This window comes from Asparagus officinalis, chromosome 4 (genome assembly GCF_001876935.1).
Source record: "Asparagus officinalis chromosome 4, Aspof.V1, whole genome shotgun sequence".
Taxonomy (NCBI): Eukaryota; Viridiplantae; Streptophyta; class Magnoliopsida; order Asparagales; family Asparagaceae; genus Asparagus; species Asparagus officinalis.
Window position 1 is genome coordinate 83,511,644 of NC_033797.1, and position 25,683 is coordinate 83,537,326.

Sequence of the window (25,683 nt, forward strand, 5' to 3'; positions counted from 1 at the left end):
CTCTTCTTGAAACAAAAATTAAGGATACAAATGTTCCAGATATAGCAAAAAAGGATTGCTAAAATTTGGAAATGGTTTTCAAATGTTAATAGCTCAGAAAAAGCTAGGACTTTGATCTTATGGAATCCTAACATTCTAGACATTCAAGTTGTAAACTTATCAGCTCAACAGGTAACTTGTTATGATGCCACTGTTTTCACACATGGTTACAGTCCAAGGTGAACCTAGAGATGTCAAACCTACCATGCACCCATACTGTACAACAACATATTTCACCATCATAGTAATATCTCTCTAGTGGGATCAAAGATAAGTGTAGGTACAAGCACGCAAAATAAGAGAAATAAATGCAGTGGACATGACATAGAAAGAGATATCCAAATAAACATACTCATGTCCCATCTAAATAAAAACTAAGTACAACTGATGTCTGAAATAAATGTGAAGTAACTTAATACATAGAGTCAAATAAAAATAGTACTAAGGCACACAGCCTTTAAAAAATGAAATACAAGTCTAATGATCAGCTGAACCATAATTAAATGACTGTGGAGCATGAACTACTAAAAATAAGCGACGACGACTATGCTGTAAGACCGTCAACCTGCGGCTCTCCAACACTTTGATCCGCTGCCTGAAAAGAAGGAAAAAAACAACAACAACAACGTCAGAGCGCTTTAGCAAGATCATCTCCATCCGCCCCTAGATATGATGGAGCTCTATCTATTATGCATAGTCTACCTAAATCATTTACCATGTATCTAAATAGGATTAATATTTAGAAACCCACAACACAAGACATAGTATGTCGATCGAAATAATCCAAACAAGGAAACCCTCATGTATATATCATATGTCTCAAATTGTGAATCGCTAAATATCAATTCCAAACGAAGAATAAAAGATAATGGAAAGCAATATAGAAAAATAAAGTTACTATAATATCATAAATATCGACCATATAACTCACGCTACCCTTGGGTAGATGATGTGGATACAAGAACTAAATCTCCTGTAACTCCCAAACGCGAAGTAATCTGGTCACAATATAACTCAGCGATGAATTGTATTCATAAATAGCTTCTGCCAGAGACTCAGGCTATCAGATATATCATAATACAATATCTCGTAAGGCTTTATAACTCATCGCATTATCATGTAGGACGGACTATCGAATCCGGCATCCTATATATGTACATGATTCATTAGTCTCATCGCATCAGCATGCGGGATGGACTACCAAATCAGGTATTCTAGAAGTACGGCTCTCTAGCCTCATCGCATCATCGTGCGGGATGGACTACCAAGTCAGGTATCCTAAAATCATGACTCAATAACCTATACTAACGGCATATCGACGCACTATCCCAAGTAGTACTGAGCTGTGCTCATCAACGATATCCATACATGCATACATATTATAATTAATTATTAACTCAAATATGATCGAAATAATACTTGTAATAATTCTCTTCAGGATACCTGTATATGTGTTATATGACTCAATTTGTGTACATCCGTAGTTGCAGGTGTGTCATCGTATAGCTCGAACCCCGCATTCACGATTAAACGTTCAAGAGAAATCACCTCAAACAAAAGAAATCAAGTGTCGGTCGACTGCCCCTAGCGCATCAGTCGACCGACGGCAATCATGCACAAAATGCACTCGAAAAAGACCCTATCGGTAGACCGATTGCTCTCAGCCAGTCGACCGACCAAAAAGGATTTAAATATCCTGGACGACACAATCGGTCGACTGATCCCTAGGGATCGATTGGCCGATTACAGGAAAATGAGATTCTTCCAGGTTTTGTGTGTTGCACTTTTACTCAAAAACATATTCTTATTAGCACGTAACGCAAAACATGTTAGGTTGTATTGTCTAATCAGAATAAAGTTTTTAGTTTATACACTGGTATATTATGTTTGAGGTTGACCTCACTAAAGTTTAAGGTAAGACTAGTTGAAAATATACATGTACTGATCACATTACATAAAATTTTCATGCTGCACATCCAAGATTGATCTATATTATTTGATTATATTGATATATGTGACCATTGATGGGTCGAGTCACGATAAATATGACAAAGGCTGCTTTGATCCTATATTGATATAGTCAATGGATGAGATTGTTTGGAAATACCATTTTCAGTGATAGTAATTTTTACGCTTATATGGTTATACACCCTTTAAGGAATTATATGGTGTCCAAGTGGGAGATTGTTGGATTTAAATCTGATTAAATCTAATTTGTAGGCACATATAATTAATCAGTGTGTATTGCTATCTTTAAGGATAAGCTGCTTAAAGTGATCAATCAATTTGGGTTAATGGGTGTTAAATAAATCATGAGTTAAATTTATAAATACCAGATTGTATTTATAATTTGATGAGGGGGTAAACTATAAAAGCACAAAACCTATAAATATGGGGTTATGGTCCCTAATCTAGGGTTACACTCTCATTCTCTTTACCCCCATCTAAAGAGAATTCTCAAGAGAGAACCCTCAATATTAGAAGATCCATAATCCAATTTTCAAATTCGTGTGAATCAAAATGGATTCAGGTATGCTTCCGCTCTCATGTTAATCTCTATGAATTAATCATGGTAACGAATACAACAGCTTAAGCATGTTGTGAATCTTCATCATACTCATGGACTGGAAAATGTGTGGCCATATTTATAAACCCTCCCACATTGTTTTAAATATCCCCGACATGGTTCGATATCTCACCCAATACATCCTTTTACAGGGCTAGTCACAACCAATATGTTCTCTAAATATCAATTATCACTTTTTGGCTATTCTGGATTGTATATCCTTGATATGGCTGATATATCAGTCGATATGTTGGCTGATATATTCTTTTATAATGGTTTGTCATAAAACAATATAGCGCGTTTGGCAAATTTTGGGTGAGATATCATTTTGCGCGAGATATTATGATTTTTCCATTATATCAAGTGATATTTTGGCCCAAAAATATAGACAATTTTACAACGTTGATTCGTACTATGTTGGTTTTACATGGTTGATTACTAAACATATATTATCTATATTTAATACGCTTAGATATCATTAAGTATGTTAAGATTACATTTTAGCACATTATGCTACATGTACAAACATCTGTTATGACATTCCGATATTTACCATATATCCCTGACATTTCCTTCATATCCGCAATTCAATATGAATTTTTGCCATCTGTTATTTTCCCGATATCTAATATTTAAACCCTTGCCCTTACATAAATCTAATCAATTGACCTAATTTCTTGCTAATGATTTCCTTATTTAGTATTTCTTATTGTTGTTGTTCTTGCATTTATAAAAGCTTTAAGTTAATGTGTTTTCCTCTTCTTTTTTATTCTGGAAAATATAGTCTTCTAAACTTTGTAGACTAGCTTAGATTCTAAAATATAATTGATACATCTGTTTTTCTAGCTTGTTAGCTACTATTTTCAGAACGTAAAGTCAAGCCCATAAAGCATTGTACTTTCAAAATTGAAGAAGATAGACATTTTTTCCTTACAATGGTGAATTCTGCTAGCTATTTGTCTTTCGCGGGTTTGGTGATCTCCCATGTCTTACCTTCTCATAATCAAATTTTTATTACATGTTTTACCCTAATTATCTATTTTGTTTAAATAACAATATCACTAATAAACATATTTTATCTTAATTTGCAGGTTAATGAAGAATTAATGAATAAAACCTCAAAAAGGACTCAAATTTCCTTATTTTTTTAACCTTTTATTAAAGCTGAGATCAAGCCAAGCAATCTAAAGATGCCGAAGAGACAAGGATCCAATCTGAAAAGAAAGTCAAGTAAAAATTATGTTCAAGATGATTAGCCACAAAGAAACAGCGATATATCTTAATTCGGAATGCGGAATTTAATATATAATGTATGAAAATTGCATATCTCAATGAGATGGAGCTAACTGCATTTTTAAAAATTTAGAATTCTTATCAGTTGACTGACCAATTGGTTTGTAACAAATTTATTTTATGGCTAAGATTTAATAATTGGAGCCCAAGTAAAATCCAATGATCCTTGCTGCTTGTTATAGGCTATAAATAGGGGTAGAGAGTGAGAGGTTTGAGTGTAAAATTTTTTATAAAAAGTCCTTTTGGAGAGGATGGTTACTCATAATTGAGAATATCTTCCAAAATTATAACTTTTTATTACAATTAATAAAATATTATTTTCACCTCTTCATATTTTCCTTTTCTTCTCTTTGTTTGATGATGAACATGAAGATGAGATGAAGATGAAGATCAAGATGAAGATTTGCCTTCATCAAGAGGCTAGAATCCTCTAAGAATGTAAATTTTCTCTTTTATCTTTTTACTTTCTGATAATTTTTTTTTCTTTTGCTTAAGATATTCAAGGGGCTAGAACCCTCTTGAATTAGATTTACTTTCATGCATTGTAGAGTAGATTTACTTTCATGTCTTTATTTTCTTACAATTATGTCATAGTATACATTTATTTTCTTGCATAATTTAGATTTTTTTTCTTACACTATTCGCCAAGAGGCTAGTGTTTGCGTCAAAAGTTGGTTTATTTATGGAACTCATTACAACTTTAATCCTTTACAACAAGTTTGAATGAGTTAGTTTTTTATAAGACTTTTCTTACACGAATAAAAAAAATGAAAATACAACTCTCTAGAAACACATGCAAAGAATATTTATCACCCGCTGCTTGTGTTGGATCTTTACCCGTGTCAGGGTTTATCCGTGGACCATCGTGGATCACATCCGGTTGATCGGAATAAAAGATTAATGTTCTTACTTCATAAAGGAAATAATCATAGAGGTAAATAATCTCAACAAAGTGAGATTACTACTCTTCTCGAGATCAAAACAAAGTCTGATCTCAAGTAATGGTGGAACGAGCTTAAGATCTCTCGAACTCTTCATCTTTATGCTGAAGAACTCGCCAAGAAATCGCTAGTCTCTCTGAAATTCGTGGGTTAACTCTCCAATTTTATAGCCTCTCATCCTCTTGCTGAGAATTTCAGATCCCCCGTGTATAGGGCCCTAGGCTTGTATTTATAGGCTTTGGATGTAGCGTTTTAGGATAAGAATCGATGATTTGACCTTATTCTTAGTTAATAACCACTTAAGCATATTTAGGGATAGCCTCAAGGTAGTTGGGGAGGCTCTGGAACGAAAGAATCCTGAGAAAACTGTCAAAAATTCATTTTGGGAACTCTCCAAGTGTGAGTCACTTCAAGGTGACCCGCACGTGTGCGAGTCACCTTGAGGTGATCCGCATGGTATTTGGCTTTAAGTATCTTGTTCGATCTCGGAATGAGGTGATTCAACATACGATGGAAATCTAGCGAAGAGACCTATAACTTTTATCTTTTAAGCTTTTCTAGATTCGAACCACATTATGGTTGAAATTTTAATTCTTCGTATGAGTCACTTCAAGGTGACCCGCATGTGTGCGAGTCACCTCAAGATGACCCGCACGGTATTTTGACTTTAATTATCTCATTCAACCTCAGAATGAGGTGATTAAAGATGTGTTGGTAATATAGCTAAGCGACCTACAACTTTTGTTTTTTAAGATTTTTAAGATTCGAATTGCATCATGGTAGAAATTTCAATTCTTTGTGCGTGTCACTTCAAGGTGACCCGCATGTGTGCGTGTTACCTCAAGGTGACCCGCATGATATTTTGGTTTTAATTCTCTCGTATGACCTCCGAATGAGGTGATTCAAGATAAGTTGGAAATCTAGCGAAGAGACTTGCAACTTTTATCTTTTGAACTTTTTCAAACTCAAATTGCATCATGATCGAAATTTCAATTCTTTGTGCAAGTCACTTCAAGGTGACCGGCATGTGTTCGAGCCACTTTGAGCCCTCCTGATTGTATTTACTCTAGTGTTTCACACATTTTGACATTTCACGTGCATTCCTTCACTTTTTTGGCCTTGGATGATCACATTTGACTTAGATAATCCTCTCTGACTTGGATAATAACGTTCATCATCTTCTCTTCGTCACGAGCTGCGTGCGGGAACCCATAGGTAATTTTTAACACCTACAGATATCCCCTCCAAAGTATTTTAGTCTTATTCTTTTATAGAGGAGGCTAGAATACTTTGGATATGATGGGCCCAGCTTTCAATTCTTTGATTTCTTCAGTCTATTCAGTATTTTATCGAATAGCTGAAATTCTTTCGGTGCTGCGCTTATCGTCTGACCGTTGTCCAAATTTTGAACTTGAACTGGTTTGTTGGTTTCTGAATTAGCTCATATCGTTGAATCAATGTTGAACTGATTATCTTCGTTGGGAATTCGTATCTGAATCACGATTGAACTTCCGAGAGTAATTTTGACTTGAAAATTTCATCCTATGCCATATTTTGGCAAATTTATCGCTGTGTTGACCAACATTGTCCTTCATTGTAACGCATTGACCGGCGTTGAATTTTATTACAATGCGTCATATGGTATTAACACAGTTTATATTTATATGTTTACTGGAGTCTATACTGTTTAAACTCGACCAGCGTTGTAACGCATTGCAGGCCCAAGTGTAGAGGCTGCAGAACCAACCGTTAATGTTGGTTCATTAGTAGGTACGAATCTTACCCTTACGTCCCGCTAGTTATGTACGTAACCATAGGGGAGTTTTGGTTGTAGGACCAACTATTGGAGCTAATACAACTAATATTGCGTATGCTTTAAAGGTTCATCATGGAGACTTCGGCTAGAATTAATGTTGTCCCGGGTGCTCAAGTCACGAGACCAACTGATAAAGCTGGTGAGTCAGTGACTATCGTACTTATAGGATATTTAGCAAACCCTCAGCCATCAATGGATTTGATAAGCCTTTACTGACTACGGTTTGAGTCGGGCTAGCATGCGGATTGTTTAAGTCCGTTCCGCAGGTAATGTTATGCTAAAAGAATGAACTCTCTTAGACTTGATGCTACGATATCGAATATGTAGACTTCATCATTTTTAGTAGGAATAGACTTCTCGACAACACGTGTTAGGCGTAGACTTTAGGATTTTTCACAAACCCTCAGCCATCAACGGATCTGATATGCTTTTACCGATTACCGTTTGAATCGGACTTGCATGTGAATTATCTAAATCCATTTCACATGTGATGTTGTACTACGAGAATGAACTCTCTTAGACTTGGTTCTATGATATTGAATATATAGGCTTTGTCCTTTTTATAAAAAAAGACTAACCGATAACGCGTGTTAGGCACAGACTTATCTCTACTAAGGGGTCGAGATAAAGTTCCCCATGTGTGCAAGGCATGGATTTTAGCATTATTAATAATGGTCTACCACGATATCGAATACGTGGACTTTTGTCTTTTTCATGGCAAAAGACTAACCGGCAATACGTGTTAGGCATAGACTTATCTCTATTTAGGGATTGAGATAACGTCCCCCAGACGTGAATCATGGTGTCCTTTTCACATAGAATGGTTAACCGGCAACGCGTGTTAGACGTTGACTTATCTCTACTTAGGATTTGAGATAAAACTCCTCGTTCGTGTAAGGCACAGATTTTGGCGTTATTAATAACGGCCTGTCACGATGTCGAATACATAGGCTTTTGTCCTTTTCACAGTAAAAGACTAACCGGCATTGCGTATTAGGCGCAAACTTATCTCTAATAAGGGATTGAGATAAAGTCCTCCATACATGTAAATCATGGATCTTGATGCTAGAGAGGAAGAATTTTATATTCTATCTCCTGCTTGTCTTCTCTTGGGGCAAAGACGAACCCGTTGCTGGAGGGGAAGAATTTTATATTCTATCTCCTGCTGCAAAAAAAAACTCAAAGTGGAATCTCCACTTCGAGAATCTGAAGGGTGAAACTAAGAGTGGGATCTCCACTCCGAGAATCACAAAGATTTAGATAACCCTAGCTATTTAAAGGTTTGATTATCCAATCTGAAGGGGGGTTTATCATTTATCAAGATGAAATTCAGACTCCGGCCATGATTGTTTAAAGGTTTGGTCGAGTGGAAGTTTGAGACAACCCTAACTATTTAAAGGTTTGATCGCTCGATATGGGTGGAGGCCTTTCATTTATCAAAAAGGAATTTTAGTTTTGGTCCTAACTGTTTAAAGGTTTGACCGAGTGGAGTTTAGAACGACTCTAACTGTTTAAAGGTTTAATCATCCAATTTGAAAGTGGACCTCTCGTTCATGGAAGGAATCGATAGGAGATTTTGATTTTGGTTCTAACTATTTAAAGATTTGACCAAGTGAGAATGGAGGAATGACCCTAACTGTTTAAAAGTTTGATTATTCAATTTTGGCTGTGGACCTCTCATTCGTGGAAGGAATTGAGAGGGGATTTTGGTTTTAGTCCTAACTGTTTAAAGGTTTGACCAAGGACAGCGGGAGTGGTGGTACAAATAACAGTGAGAATATTGACTTGTACAAAACACTCAGTGGGGTTTTTGGTGCCAAGTAACCAGGACTTAACACGAAAGAAGGTTTGATAATTGCCAAGGGTCAGCAGATCGAACTTTTGAGTGTCGTGTTAGGACTCTCACAGCGGGAGTGTTAAGTGCACAAACATAGTGAGAGTTTGGATGTACTCAACCAAAAAGAATTTTGGTGGACCCAACGTCAGTTAATTTGATCAGTGAGGGACTTTATGATGGAGAACCGTGAAGTAATTGAATATCGTCTCGACGAAAAGAGTACTCAGAAAGTCACAGTGGGAGGGTTTTAATTATTTTAGAAATGATTAAATAGCTGCAGTGGGAGGTTCTTAATCATTTTTTTGATTAAGAATGGATTACTCAGATGGTCAGCTTTCATCTAGAATAACAAGCTAATTTCGGGTTATTCTTAAGAATACCAAACATAGTATTCTTCAAGAAACTTCCCATCAAGTAGGTCATCCTGAATGTACTAGGGATAATACTTTTTAAGGAACATCCCGTTTGTGGGCAATGATACTGTTCTTGATATAGAATCAGGTCTTTGTTCCTGACTTTGTATTCCTTTCGACCTTCGTATCGACCCCCAGCTCTTTGGCGAAACTAAGCCCGATGGGGAGCGTATTATTTTCAGCTACATCATTGGGTTATCCTTAAGAACATTATGTGTAATGTTCTCAAGGAACTTCCCATCATAAATAAGGGAAGCAGTTTAAACTTGTATGCCCGTCGGAGGTTGGGCAGTAGTTTAGCCCTATATACCAGTCGGAGGATGCCGTTCTCATTTAGCTTATTTTGTCGTCATGATACCGGCATACCCCAAGGCTTTAATGCTATTTTTAGAGTAATACAAGCCTTGGTGGGGTGATGAACACTCCTATGATATGTACAGTACTTCAGATCCGAGGTCTTTTTTGCTTCCTCCTGAATTTTAATAGGTGGCAGCTTGATTTTATTGTTAGCGAGGAGGTACTTGAAGATGGCTGAAACTTCATCATCTTTGAAAGAATACTCCTCCTATAACTTCATATTAAGAGTTCTTGTTGCCTCCAAGGTTATTGTTGATGAATGTCGATAGTAGTTACGGGTGCCTTAGCCGTTGGTTAGCCTCTCTCGGCTTTCTTCCTTTTGAGAAAGTGTTCGGCCTGTTCACTGCATAGTTTTAACCCTTTCCAAGTTTTGGATGGTATGACCCCCAAAGCTTTCAGGACATCGATGGAGAGATTGTTGTGGCATGTTTGCAAGATGAACTCCTCTGTGACAGGATTCCTACAATTCATTGCCTTGTTACGAAAGCGTTTGACAAAACTATAAACTAACTCACCGTCCTTCTGCTTCTCATCCAGAAGAGCTCCGGTCGATACTTCAGTGTCATCACTGAAGAAGTTGTTGAGGAACAAGCTTTCCATGTCATCCCAGCAGTTGATGCTCCCTGGCTTGAGACGTCGATAGCAATCGAAGGTCACCCCATGAAGGGTGCCTATGAATGATCGAATCATCTGGGGTTCATTCTTAGAGATCACTCCCAAGTAGGACTTGAAGTAAATTAGGTGCTGAGTGGGTGAACCTTTCCCATCAAACGGTGTGAAGTTAATTAGATTGAACTTCATCGGGTATGGTATTTGTTAGACCCTAGAGGGGGGTGATTAGGGTCTTACTAATCTAATCCGATTATATGCCAATTAAAATTAATTAATAAGTTATCCTAGCAAGTATGAAATACCACAAGATATATGAGCTAGGATAAGCAATGTAAACAATGAGATATATCCTATATGATAAAATATATATGCAAGGATATATAAACTAACACAAGGGTAAACAATATGAACTAGATAGTGGATCATATAAATAATGAGCTAATGACAATGGTGACAAGAATTATAAACACAAGTATAAATAAACGCCAAAGCACACTCAAACACAAGATATGATCACGGAGTTCGGACCTTCTTTCCTACGTCTCCGCTCCCCACTCCCGGGGAGAAATCCACTATCACAACCGGGTTTTCTACGTTCACCCGAATAACGTTTACACCTCACAGTATCGGTTTTCAACGCTCACCGATCAATGCCACTCCTCACAATCAGTTTTCTAGTTCACCGAAAACTTCACAACACACTCGGTTTCTAGCTCACCGAAAACCTAACAATCTCACAATGTAACAAATATAAATTGTTCTCTAATATGGATGAGAACACAATAAAAGCCCACACTCAATGTTACAACTCTCACAACCCTAATATATTATGAATGCAAATACAATAAGCTCAAGTGGGTGTGTGTAAACAATGAGTGAAATCAAAATCAAAACTAAACTCAATTAAAATCTAGCATATAGAAATTATAAACAAAATAATAAATAGCTAGAAATGAGTTTAGAGATTCTTCTCTGAATAACAAGATGGAGAGATGGAGATTGAAGCCCAAACAAGAAGATGATCTCCTCCACTTGTGAAAACTTCTTCACAAACAAAACAAACCCTTAAACACACTTTAAACCCTTGTTTAAAACTTATTTTAAAAACTTCTTAGATACTTGAAAAGAGATCAGCAATTGGGTATTTATACCCACTCAAGATCTAAACAAAAACCCCAAACAAAATGACAAAACAGCCCCAGACAAATCAGCTCAGAAATAGCCGTTAGGAGACAACGGCTATATTGTCGGTCGACCGAAAATTCCGTCGGTCGACCGATGAGAGCAAAAACACGAAGAAAACGTTCTGGACCATCGTCGGTCGACCGGAAATTCTGTCGGTCGACCGATAGAAATTTTTAGCAATCTCGGCGACCGCACCGGTCGACCGACAGAACCTCTCTGTTAAGGACGCTAGTGAATTTTGATTACTAGTTAAAAATAATTGTTTGGTTTTTTAAAATATTTAAATTATTAATTTTTAAAGAGCTATTTGTATTTTTCTCATTTCTATAATTTTCAATGATTTAAAAATCTGATTATATATTTATTTAAATGAATTTAATATTTATAAATTTATTTAGCTCTGTAAAATTTCTAAAATTAATTTGATGTGCTTATCATAAGTACTATTTACGTATTATTTTAAATAGTATTATGTTATTAAATATTATTAAAAATTATTTCCATATACATAGTATTAAATTAATTACGTGATTTTGGTATAATGTATTGTATATTTCTACTGTTACATTATTATATGTCGTGTTAGTATAACTTGTATGTTTTACTGTGTATATAATTATCCATAATTATTTGATTTAAATATAAGTAAATATATTTTTATTATTATTTATCTTTGTTTAATTATACAATATGGGGTAGTATTTCAACTAATTCGTATCAACTGTTTGTATTATCACACCAGGTACGTTTTAATTGTAGAGTAAATATTGTAGTAATTAGTTAATTTTTAAATACCCTTAACTATTTTATTTTAATTAATTTTTTTTAAAATTAACCCTAACCCTAAACCCTATATATATATATATTTTGTTTTTTCCCCCTCTCCTGTTCACCGAGAGCATCAGCCGCCTCTCCTTCTTCTCTCTCTCCTCTCGTCTTCCCCAACTCATCACGACGACGACACACCCGACGAACCCCGACCTCCTCTCTCATTCGTCGCCGTCCGTTGAACCGCCGACGCACGAACCCCCGACATCACCTGTACCTCGTCCTCCTCTCTCCTCCGCCGCCTGCACCCATCTCGCGCCCGCAGCTCCTCTCGCGTTCGCCGCCACACCCGAGCTCCCCTCCCTCGCCCAACTGCGCCGCCCTAGCCTACTTGCTGGCCTCCAGCCCTCTCGACCACCGCCGAGCCTCCCCTGAGATCCGCCACAGCCAGCCGACCTCCCACCTCCCTCTTCAATCAACCGACGAACTGCCACCCAACTCTCCACCCTCGACCAGTCACCACCGTCCCCCTCTGAACTCTGCCAGCCGCAGCAACGCCGCAGTCCGCCTTCGCCACCCCCGACAGCCACCTGAGGCGCACCGTCCACTCGCTGCCGCCTCCCCTCCACTGCCCTCACGCCTCCAGCACCACCTCCAGTCACCGCCGCCTTGAACCAGCGCCACCACCCTCTTGCCGCTGCCTTCGACCACTGCTCAAACGCCCACGCCGCTGCCCCTCTTGAGTCTCCTCCCCTCGTCGCTCAACCGCGAGCCCCGACGCCCAAGTTTGCTACCAACGACCACCAACCGCAACCACCAACGCCTCTCCTTCGTTGCACGCCACCTGTTCGACGATATACCGACGCAGTCCAGACCCACCACAGACGTCGCTTGAGATCCGTCGTATCGCGTCCGCATCGGCGCCACCGTCTCCTCGTCAGACCCCACGGATCCGTCGTATCGCGTCCGCATCGGCGCCACCGTCTCCTCGTCAGACCCCACGATCTCGTAGGCAAGATCCCGCTCCTCTTGAATCGTTATTTCTAATTTATATATGTCGTTAAAGTTGCATAGATTAGATTATGACTTGTTATTATCTGCCCTCTTGCTCAGATCTGAATTCCATACCCGTTATAAATTATTTGCATAGTATATTTGTGACGTATTTATTTGCGTGAGTTGTTGCTGAAGAATATTGATCTGAATAATTGATATGTGATAAATAGTGTTTTTGGAATAATTATAATAAGTTAAAAGAATTTAATTTGATAATGAATTTATTTTAGAGAATTTATAATATTTAAAAAGAATTTACTTATGAGAAAATGAATTATTTTAGAATAATAATTGATGAGAAATAATTTTAAAGAATTTATTCCAAAAAAGAGAATATTTTGGATTATTATAATGGAAAATAATTTTTAAAAGAAATTATTTTGGGAAAGGAATTATTTTCTGAAGTACGTAGTTGCTGATTCATAATTACGTTTCATGTTTGTGATTATTTTACTGTATTTGACATGTTTACTTTTGATTGTTCCTTATTGTGATTGAGAATCGTTAGGAGTTTATGACTATAGTGATATGTGTGACATGAATAAGACCTAGAGATTCGTGTGTTGTTGACTTAGAAAAACAAGATGAGTGGGGATGGGAAAGTCTATGTTTATATAATCGGATAAGACTGTTGATATATCTTCCAGGTTCGTACCAGTGGATCGGTGTCGCCACTGGATTGGTTGGTTTGGTAAGTCACAGTGGATCGGTGTCGCCACTGGGATTTATTGATTTGTTGAGTCACAGTGGATCGGTGTCGCCACTGGGGGCTGATTAGTTGGGTCAAAGTAGATCGGTGTCGCTACTTTGATTCCTGAATTTATTTGTTTGGATGCACGTGGGGGATATGCGAACAGTTAGTTATCCGATAATATGAGCGTTGACTTTGTGTGAGATGTGAACCAGTGACCTGTTATAGGATGGCTAGTTACATGACTTGATACCAGTGGATCGGTGTCGCCACTGTGGTTGCTTTGTTGGGTCAAGGTGAATCGGTGTCGTCACTTTGGTTAGGATTTATGGATACATGTGAGATGCGGACTAGTTATATTTTCTTTTCATACATAGATTGAGGTTAATATTTAATTATCTATAATTTGAGACATATGGTATATACATGAGGGTTTCCTTGTTTGGATTATTTCGCTCGACGTACTACGTCTCTTGTTGTAGATTTTTAAATATTAATTCTATCTATTGTATGATCTTGTTGCTTGGATGGTTTCTGATGATGGATTGTATCTAGCTTGTTAGTATTTCAGTTGCATACTTCTATTGTTACTACTATCATCACATGTTTCTATTTATGTTATCGCTTTGGTCACTCTTCTATTATTATTATATTTATTATTATTGTTATTGCATTGGTCATTCGACCGTTCCTATTTTCTTTGTGGGGTCGGGTCTTGCCGTGCGTCATGCACCTGACGTACACCTGTTTTCTCTGGTGTACGTCAGATTTAGAGGAAGAACAGGTTTAGCAGGAGTGCCTTGTAGATGGAGCAGAAGAAGGAGTCGAAGCTTATTCTTTGATGGTTCTAGTTTACCTTTATAGTTCTTTCTTTTTCTATTGATCGATGTATTTTGTGTTTCTATTCTTTGATGGTTCTAGTTTACCTTTATAGTTCTTTCTTTTTCTATTGATCGATGTATTTTGTGTTTCTTCAGTTCACTTGTTCAGATTTGTATAAGGGTACGTTTGACCCATTTTTTATGTCTGGGATGATTTACCATTGATGATATGTCTATTTTATTTCTGGGTTGTCTTTATATTCTTGCTATGTGTGATCGGGACCTGTGACTTCGTATTGTTTTATTTCCAGACGCTTAGCGTATTAGATTGAGAAGAAGAGGTCTAGCACTTATCTCTCCTTAGTCTAATACATCGCGGGCTTGTTCACGTTCCAATTCCCTGTTATTTTGGGAAGCGGGGCGTGACACTCTCTGCTGCCCACTGACGAATAAACACTTGAGCGGTCGACCGGATCGGTCGACCGATAACTGATACTTGAAAATAAATTCTGAAAACTGTTTTGCTGATTTTAAAACCCTGTTTAAAAATATCAAATAAATTCCAAAAAATGTAAAACTTTGGGGAATGATTGTAGACATGATAATAAACATGCTACAACGACTTGATGTTTTGACATAAACCAACTTTTGAAACTTTGTGAAATGTTTTTATAGACTTAGTAAAACATGTATAAACTGATATTCAAGTCTACAAACTAAGAATACAATATTTTTACAAAATTGCATATTCTATGCAATGTTTTCAAAAACACAATAGTAAATATGAAATATGTGATTTCATATTATAAACATAAAAACTCAAAAACTATGTATGTATATATATAACTATATATGTGTATAGAACCCAAAACTTATGTATATATATATAACTATATATATATACGAAGAAACCAATAAATGTGTGTGTATAGATATTGAGCTTAGAGTATATAACACACATAATATAAAATCTATAACTACATTACCCAAGCAATCTTGATCTTCAATTAAGCTTGACTTGGTACACTTGCGGATGAAGCTTGAACTTGATCTTTAACTTGAATTATATGTTGCTTCATTCCACAATTCCGCCAACCTCCATTGGATATGTTCGTGAAAGCTTGATTCCATCCATCCTCCAACAACGTTGTTTGTCTACAATATATAAGAATGTACAAACACTAGACAAACAACATTAGTAGTAAATTGTTTGTTAAACATCATCAAAACAAAGAGGCCAACAGTATTGAATCTCACTCTCTTAGATATGGGCACGGAATGCCCGTTTTCCTTACTTCTTGAGCAGACATTAAGGCATTGACCTTATTCTCCAGCTCTTTCATCATCTCATCGTCATTTATATCTTCCTTTGAAGGGCATTGAGGAGAATGAGTTAGACCACCCCCAACATTTTTATCTTTAGTGGGTGCATTTGAACCACCCCAAGTGTTATTGAGGGGTGTATCAGCCTTGATGACTTCGTCCACTTCTGGTTCACTGTCATCTATGACGTTCTGAGTATGACAGCTATATTCAGCTTGCTGATTTGACACAGTCTGCAGTTGTTGATCATGTTGCCCTCTTATCCATTGTATGGTCAACTCTATTTCCATCTTCATTTTAGCTCTGAGCTCCTCTCACTGTCGAGCTAAAGCCTCTTGAAGCATTTGAGCCACTAGGTCGAGAGTGATTGTGAACGACTCCCTTGCTTCCCCATGCTGGATATTGTATCGTTGGAGGCGATTGCGGAGCAAGTATCCGACACTTCATCTTCTGAAGATAGTCCTTCATGCATCCTTAGGTAATCCCTATGTCCGATGGCTTCTAGCTGGAGTCGAGACATTCATTGAGCTATCCCTAAATTAACTTTTCTTCTGGGAGAAAAGTAAGGATTAGAGCCGTTTGAAGCAATCGCAGACTTTCCTTTGTCAACCATATTGATGGTGACTTTAGCGAATTCATCATCCTGAATGGTGGATTTTCTCTCATGGAAACATTTAGCTTGGGCTTCAACGCTTTGATGGAAAGTTTCTCAAATATCGAGACCGTTTGTGAAATGGTCCTGGGGCAGCTACATTTTGATAATACTACCTTGATAGATCTCCCACATGGATAGTGAGAGCTAGTTTCTCGGACACCCTCCTTTTGCGATTTGTTCACACCCAGCTCATTGGAATAATCCATCACTTGTTAGTGTGATGCCCCAAGTATAACGTTGTCTTTTGATGGACACGTCTTCTTTTGGGAATGAAGAACCTTGTTAATATTCTCAGGATGATTTGTTATCGCCTTTGAATGATCCAAGGACATATCAGGAGTCGCACGTATAGGACTACCCCCTTGCGAGAGTGGAACCTTAACAGGCTCCTGGGTTTTAATAAGAATCCCCAGACGATCAATGTTAGGAGTCCTATTGTGCACAACACACAAACATATACAATGAGGTGCCCCGATTTGTTTGGAGATGGCGGGACACCTTTGAGCGGCCTTCGGCTTTACGGGAGTGTTTGTACGACCCCTAGCCTGAGGACTACTCGGGTTTTGTGAAGCAAATCGTGCTATGTCTACATGCGTAATATACAGTGGAAGACATGTATGTACAAAAAATACTAAGCATGTAGAGAGCATAAAATATTCATATGGATCGTCTAATTAAATCTAACATGATCCTTATTATTAAGTGAGCATTCAAGGTTTAAAAGTCATACTTTTATAGCGTGATTCGATAGTGAATCGAACAACCTTTAGCTTGCTCTCTTTGATGCAGAAAGCTTCTCGTAGTGGATCTCCAACTCTTCAAGTAAACCAGAAAGCTATTGGATGCTGCTTAAGATGCGAGGCAAGATATCCACCCCGGGTTCTTAAAATCCTACTACTTCCTCTTACTCAAAGATTGCTAAAGTTTAGTAAGAGGTATAACTCTCTTTCTTTCTCTTATGGAAATTTAATTTTTATTAGCCTTTCATGAAGAGAGAGAGCTCATATTTATAGAGTGAAATGTGTTCATGACATGAATGACTCATCCTATGAGTCATGCAATGAATCATCAAATATCAATGATTAATCTAGTGAGTCATGCAATGAATTATCTCATGAATCATTACATTTCAAATCCATGTGCTAATAAACCATGTGCTCAAACCATACCACTAAATGACTCATCTCATGACTCATTATACATGGTATGTGTATTTCATAAATGAAAATACCAAATCAATATTACTATAACAGTATTTCATAAATACGGTATATAGTATTATTCCAATCTTTAACTAATTGGTCACTATATGACCAAATAAATCAAGAGTTGACCAAAAGTCAACTGTTGACCAAAAAGTTAACTTTATGGGAAAAATATTGGAATTCATTTCCTAAGCACAACCAAAAGTCAACTGTTGACCAAAAAGTTAACTTTATGGGAAAAATATTGGAATTCATTTCCTAAGCACCTAGCATTCCGATTTTACCGATATACATAACTGTTTATGTGTATCCAGAAAAAATCATATATGCGTATCAATCATACGTATCACTCCATAAATTGTGTTTCATAGAATTTAAGTATGTTCTTGGTGTGACTTTAGAGCCCAACTTAAAAACTCGGTAGTGGATCATATCCATAAGTACAACAGAGGTGCTAGCTACGCATGAAGACCACCCGGGTATAAGTTGTGATAAAGGTCTGCAAGATACTTATCCAATTCTATCAGGACCACTCAATGATAATACCATATAGTCCGATCTCTTCGTCAAACCATGTCAAACTATTGATCCTAGGGTATGGCAAACTGTCAAACCCTAATAGCTTGATTCAAACCATGTCAAACTATTGATCCTAGGGTATGGCAAACTGTCAAACCCTAATAGCTTGATTAGTGTTTATTGATATTAAACTCATAACCAAACTGTCAAACCCTAATAGCTTGATTAGTGTTTATTGATATTAAACTCATAACTTATAAGATCAAACTAACACTCAGTTTATCTTATTCACCTTGGTCAAGGATTTCCAGGCTATAGTTATATCAAATAATCTTATGACATCAACCCCTATACTGGGAGAGATGAATCCCTTCTTGGCATCTCAATATCTACTTATATCTCGGGATGTACCGAACAAGGAACCGTTATGCACAATTCAATAAGAACTGTGGTTAGGTAAAAGTCTAAATACATCTTTACTGACATATAAGATATTGCACTCATGCCTCATGTCAAGAGACTACTATGTACTATAACACTTGAGAACTTCTATTTGACAGTTAAGTATATTACCAACTAGATGTTCTCGGCGAGTCGTTCAGTCAACTCATTCACTAATGAGTCACCTGTATACTGTATCTTGATGTCTCACATCAATGATCTAAGAGATTGATCATCTCCTTCAAAAGGAGAAATAAAGCATACACTAGTCTAAACCAAAGTGATGATATCCTATCTCAACACTTCATCAACTAGGAACATTTTAGAATATACGTTACCGACTAATCAGATCTCTTCATTACGATCACTATCCGAAATGTCTGATAGTCTAGTATTTATTCTAAGGACATTATCTGTATATTTAGAACATCAGATAAATCTGACCAAAATAGCATACTATCATTTTGAACAAGGATGTTATATACATATAGGTCCTGTTATAATATAGAATAATTGCCTGCAGGGTAGCTATATCTAACAAACTCCCACTTGCACTAAGGCTAATTATTATAGTATCTAATACCCAATAGCTCAACAAGTTTCTCAAATTGTGAACGAGCAATTTCCTTTGTGAATGGATCTGCTATATTATCTTTTGTGTCTACTCTTTCAATCTTGATCTCCCGGCGATCAACTATCTCCCTGATCAAGTGATACTTCCTCAGAATGTGTCTGGACTTATGGTGAGATCGGGGTTCCTTTGTCAGAGCTATTACAGCATTATTATCACAGTATAAAGGTACTGGATCTTTAATGGTGGGAACAACTTCCAGCTCTAAACGGAACTTTCTCATCCAGACAGCTTCTTTAGCTGCATCATTGGCTGCAATGTATTCAGCTTCCATAGTTGAGTCTGTTACTGTATCCTGCTTGGAACTTTTCTAGCTGACAGCCCCTCTATTGAGGGTGAAAACATATCCTGATATAGACTTACTATCATCGATATCGCTCTGAAAACTTGAGTCGAAAAAAGCCTCCATTCGGAGGTCACTTTTACCGTATATCAAAAATAACTCCTTAGTCCTTTTAAGGTACTTAAGTACATTCTTGACCGCTTTCCAGTGCTCTTCTTCATGATTAGATTGGTATCTACTTACCAAACTGAGTGAATAAGCGATATCTGGTCTAGTACATACCATGGCATACATGATCGATCCTACTACCGAGGCATATGGAATTAGACTCATGCGTTTCCTCTCTTCATCAGTCTGGGGAGACATCTTTTTAGAGAGGGAGATTCCAGGAGATGCAGGTACAAAACCTTTCTTGGAATTTTTCATGCTAAACCGTTTTAGCATTTTGCCAATGTATCTAGATTGCGATAATCCTAACATCCTTTTAGATCTATCTCTATAGATCTGAATACCCAGTACATAGGATGGTTCACCTAAATCTTTCATGGAGAATCTTTTTGATAGCCAAATTTTAACCGCTTGTAATGACGGTATGTCATTACCGATTATGAGTATATCGTCTACATATAAAATAAGAAACGATATAATACTCCCAATTATCCTTTTATACACACATCGTTCATCTGGATTTTTGATGAAACCAAACTCTTTGACAGCATCATCAAAACAGATGTTCCATCTCCGCGATGCTTGCTTCAGTCCATAAATGGATTTAAGTAATCTACATGTTTTTCCACTGCTCCCACTGACTACAAAACCCTCTGGTTGCGTCATATATATGCACACTTCTAAATCAACATTTAGAAATGCAGTTTTGACGTCCATTTGCCAGATCTCATAATCATAGTGAGCAGCTATAGCAAGTAGGATCCGAATAGACTTGAGCATAGCCACTGGAGAAAAAGTTTCGTCATAGTCCAAACCAGGTCTTTGACGAAAACCTTTAGCTACCAATCTAGCTTTAAAAGTCTCTACTTTTCCATCTACACCCAACTTTTTCTTAAACAACCATTTGCAACCTATGGGTATCACCCCTTTAGGAGCATTGTCTAATATCCATACTTTGTTGGTATACATAGAGTCTATTTTAGATTTCATTGCATCATGCCAAGCAACAGAGTCCCTACTCTGAGAGGCTTGCTGATAACTTAAAGGTTCGTCATCATCTATAACGTGATCTAACATGCCACCTTCAACTGAAAAATTATATTGTGTCTTAGGTGCATGAGATCGCCTTGGATATTTGTGGAGTGATTGAGGTTCTTCTGGTATAACTGAATTTGCTGGTTCTACTAATTTATCAGTAATATTTTGTATCTCTAAAATTTCTTCAAGTTCTATCATGATCCCATTAATTTCTTTTTCAAGAAATTCCTTCTCTAAGAAGGTGGCATGCTGAGAAACAATTATCTTTTGTTCATCAATGTGGTAGAATTGATATCCAATGAAATTCCTTGGATATCCTACACATTTGCATAATACTGAGCGTGCCTCTAACTTTTTGGGATCTTGCTTCTTTACATAAGCATGACATCCCCAAATCTTAATATAATTAAGATGTGGTTTCTTCCTGTTCGCTCGAAAAATCGTTGCTTTCTTCATTGATTCCATTGCAAATTCTTGTAATAGTTTATCGATTACAAAGGATCCGGTCTTTTTTAGATCCGGTTACAATGAAAATAAAAAATAAAGAAAATTAAAAATTATAACTTTTTCTCCTTATGTCGAACAGATCGCGAGCTCCTGTTTTGCAGTTGCTCGCTTTGGTGGGTTGTTTGCCTGCGCCGGGGTTGTTTGCCGTGGACCACCGCGCGATCTAGATCTGAGCAGATCTACGCAGTATAACGGGTATTATTTCACCAAGGAAATAATAGCCGGAGGGATTATTTCACCAAGGAAACAATCGCTCGAATCTCGGAATCAAAGACCAAGCTTTGATCCGGAGTGTAACAACGTAGATCTCAGATCTCGATCCCCTCGAACTCCTGCCTTTTGCGATGCGGGTGCTCGCTAAGAATCAGATCTGGACGTCCAAGTCTTCAAGCCTTCAAAAACTCCAAGATGAGGTCTCAATCCGGCAGAGTTTCGGCTCTCCAAAAGTTCTTCCAAAAAGTCCTCCAAAATGATGAATGACCCCGCCTATTTATAGGCAACCAGATCTGTGCATTTGGCACAGATCTGGGTGGCCACCTCAGGGTGGCTCGGCTCATGCCGAGCCACCCTGGGGTGGCTCGGCCTTGGCCGAGCCACCCTGAGGTGGCTCGGCCTTGGCCGAGCCACCCTAGGGTGGCTCGGTGGCTCGCGAGCCACCCCGGGCTTTGCGTCCGTCTTTCGGTTGTTTCGGTCCTTGTATCCGCTTCGTCCGTGATTCGGTTATGCGGTTGATTGGTCTGAAATTGATTCGTTGACTTGATTCCTGATTTGGAAGTCTGGATCCCGATTAGGAAGTAAATCGGCTTTGGTGTCTGAGTTCGAGTCCGTTATATGGTTGGATGACTCGTTGACTCCCTAGACCGTTGGTTTGATTCCGCACGCGAGTGGATTCATTCCGTCGTTCACGTGCGGTTCGTCAGCTTCGTAGCCTTGTTAATCCGCTTTGTTGCGGGTCACTTGGCTTCGGTGTTGTGGACTGACGTTCGTGCTTAGATACGTCGCCCGATGGTTCATTAGTTCGTGTTGAACCGTGTCAAGGGACCTATAAGCAATTTTATATGCCTACAGATACCCCCTCCAAAGTTTTCCAGTCTCGTTCTTTTATAGAAGAGTCTGGAATACTTTGGATATGACTGTCCCAACCTTCAATCGGTGTAACGGGCTCTTGGAATGGCTTCTATTCTCGATTCCTTCAATCCTCCAGGCTATTCGGTGCTTTGTCGAATGTTTGAGAGGGTTACGGTGCTGCATTTATTGTCTGACCGTTGTCGGAATTTTGAATTTGAAGTCGATTCTTAATTTAATTTGAAGTCGATTCTTGATTTCCTGGCTTTTTAGCTCGAATTAGTTGCTTCAACATGGAATTGACCATCGGTTGACGGCTTTGAATCTTCATTGTGACGCGTTGTCCGGCGTTTAACACAGTTTACACTCGTAAGTATTTTGGAGTCTACACAGTTTAAGCTCTTAAGGAGTTGGAGCGGGGAGGTCCAGTTTATACTCATACACTCCTGGGAGTTATGTTAAGTTATCCTTAAGAATATTTTTTAGAAAATATTCTCCAGAAACTTCTCAACAAAGAGGAGGGAATAGTTTATACTCGTATACCTTATTGGAGTATTCTTTAGGTTCGAATAATCTGAACCGGCCCAAAAAATGTGCCAAAAAGGCAGTATTTGGGTTCAAAAATCTCTCCGACCCTTCCAAATATATGGTAGAGGGGTTAAATAGGTGAAGGACTGAACCGTAGGTTGATCAAAAGTCGTTTCAATGCTTAATTCAGCTCCAATTTGAATTCTGGTTCAAATTTGGTTCAAACTGGTTCAATTTGGCTCAAACTGGCTCATTCTGGTTCAATCTGGCTCAATTTGGCTCATTCTGGTCTGGTCTGGTCCAGCCAGGCTCAATCTGGCTCAATTTGGCTCATTTTGGCTCAATCTGGCTCAACCTGGCTCAATCTGGCTTGGTCTGGGCCCCTCGAGCGCGTGGTTCGAGCACTTTTCAAGATCTAATTTTTATTGGATCTTCGAGCTTTCCCTCAGGTATATCTTCCATAATTTTAGCATTTTTTTATGCTTAATTTAATTTATGAACTTGTGGGATTGCATGCGAGGGTTAGGATTATGATTTGGCGCCTCGAGCTTATCTTTCAGGGGGTAGAATTGCAATAAAAAGAGGATTTTTTCTAGATCTGACCTCTTGATTTATTTTGTAGGTCATTATGTCGCGAGTCTCGAGAGGTCGTTCCCCTGCTGCATCGGCTGACGGCGTGCTTCCTTCATATGCTGGTGAGCTATTTTTTGCATATTCGAAATTTTACAAATTACCCTCTTTTTTTCTGAAAATTTGTAAATTGGTCCTTTTACCCCACGTTGTTCTCCTTGGTGAGGCAATCGGGAAGAGCCTTGATTCTCCTTGGTGAGGATCGACGCTTTAAAGATAGGTTTTGCTTGGTCAAAACCATATCTCAAAATAAAGGGGGCGTTTTGACGCTGCATTGTGTTTTATAAGGCAGGGATATATTGTCGATATGCCCTATCTTATAAATGCACAATGTGGCCAAATCGTCTCACCCTTTATAAGGTAATGACTCTATCTTACCGATTTGTAAGATGAGTTCAATTTCCTTTTATACCTGAAATTAACAAACACTTAATTGCTTGTTTTCAGTGGAGTATCCTTCCGGAGCCTTTTCATCGCATGCGGTGAATGGACGTCGTGACGAATATTATTCGACGTCTGATGATTTTTCGCCGATTCCACCTACTTCCCAGTTTGTTCCGGGCACGTCGACAGAGGTTGCCCAAGTGGTGAAGGAAGGTGGACATCGAGCCCTTCGTCAGCTGATTACAGATGCGCCCCTCGTGAAGGATGCTAGTTCTGTTCAGTCTCTCAGGAAGACTGATTTCTTGTTTGGCGATTCTGTCAGAGATCCCGATGCAGCATTTATTGACGCCGAGCAGTGGCTTCATAAGGCTGGCAGTAGTTTCTTGTATTTGCCGAGGATTCCTCGACATCGTTCTTTGACTGAGCTCAGGCGTCAGGCTGTGAAGCGGGAGATGTCGTGGCGTTTGACAGAGGAGCATGAGAGCGTTCACTGCGGCTACATTACTCATCAGGCAGTTCCTGGTTCGAGCAGGAATCACATTGTTGGACTGCGTCCTGGAGTACTGGGGCTAGATGCATCGCCCCGTAACGAGTTCCTTGCCTCTGCTTCCACTTTGAGGAATCGCCTCGCTAACTTAGGACGGGAGATGCCTGCGCCGCGCCACAGATTCTATGGTTGGGTCCATTCTTTGGACAAGTTTTGGTGGGCTCGTATGACGAAGTACGTCTTGAGTCGATGGAGCGAGGAGTTGCATGCTTGTGGTCTTTATGCAGCCATTCGTGCCACCATGCATGGTTTACCCGTTAGTGCGAAGCATTTCTTTGCCTTATGCGAGCTTTATAATCCGGACTCGAACACCTTTCTGACTAGGCACGGAGAGTTGGGTTTGGCTCTTCATGAGATGCATAAGATTTCTGGTTTGCCCATGGGTCAGATGTTATACCAGGAGTATTTTCCTTCCAACCATGAACTGAGTCAGCTGAAAGATCGCATGCCCGACCGTTACGAGACCTTATGGGACCTCACTTGTCACTATCACATTGCTTTGGCGCAGTCTAGGCCCTTAGCGAAGAGGACCAAATCAAATGTGAGCCTGAAGCAATTCGCATCATATTTGTTCAGGAATCTAGAGAGCCATTCTGGCAAAGCTATTTGTGAACTGGCACCGCTGACTCCTTCAGAGGTTAATGAGCTGCTGAATAAGACTAACGCCCAATCCTATACCATTAGCAGTTCCGAGAGCGGCTTTCCTGCAGGGACTAAATTCAGATCGTTCTTATGTCATGCGACCGCACCGATTCGTCCGATGACTCTTCTTGCCGGTTACCTCGCTATCTGGTTAAAGAAATGCGTGGTCCCGTATCAGTCTGGTGACGCTCTGCCACTGGAAGTGCTCTACCCTGCGGTTCAACTTGCCTACAGAAAGGAACTTTCCCTTCTTCCGGTGATGGTGGCTAACATTCATCGAGGGCTTCGACAAATTTCTGGCGCTTTTACACGGGAGGAGAAGGAATCGCCGACTCAGATTCCTACCACTAAGGTGGAGCTTCCGTATGTTTATTTGAATGCTTGGTTCGTCCTCCATCGTTCTGACATGATGTCGGTACCGCATGCCATGGACCACTCTGTTCCCTTACTACAGCTGCTTGAAAATGGCTAGTGGGAAGGCCGAGGATTCTCTGATATCATGAGGCAGTTACAGGTCCACAAGTGCTGGGCATTCTCCACTTGCTTTCCGCAGTTCTCCATTCGGTATGGCGAGTGTTTGATTGATGAGGAGAAGCCGAGGGAGTATCGCACTTATTTAGATATCGGCTGGGTTTATTTGCTAATGAACATCAGGCCGGGCTACTTGACTTTCCGGGTGGGGAATCAGTGTTTTATAGAGCCGTATCTACCTTGCCGATTCG

General features: G+C 38.9%; 1 protein-coding gene across 1 annotated transcript in view; it reads right to left on the minus strand.

Annotated features, from left to right (window-relative positions):
- Window positions 584-25,683, minus strand: part of LOC109839005 — a 30,558-nt gene continuing 5,458 nt past the window's right edge. Inside the window, exon 4 of the mRNA XM_020407438.1 lies at window positions 584-634. Within this exon, the coding sequence (XP_020263027.1) occupies window positions 584-634 (51 nt within the window). The remainder of the gene's footprint in view (window positions 635-25,683) is intronic.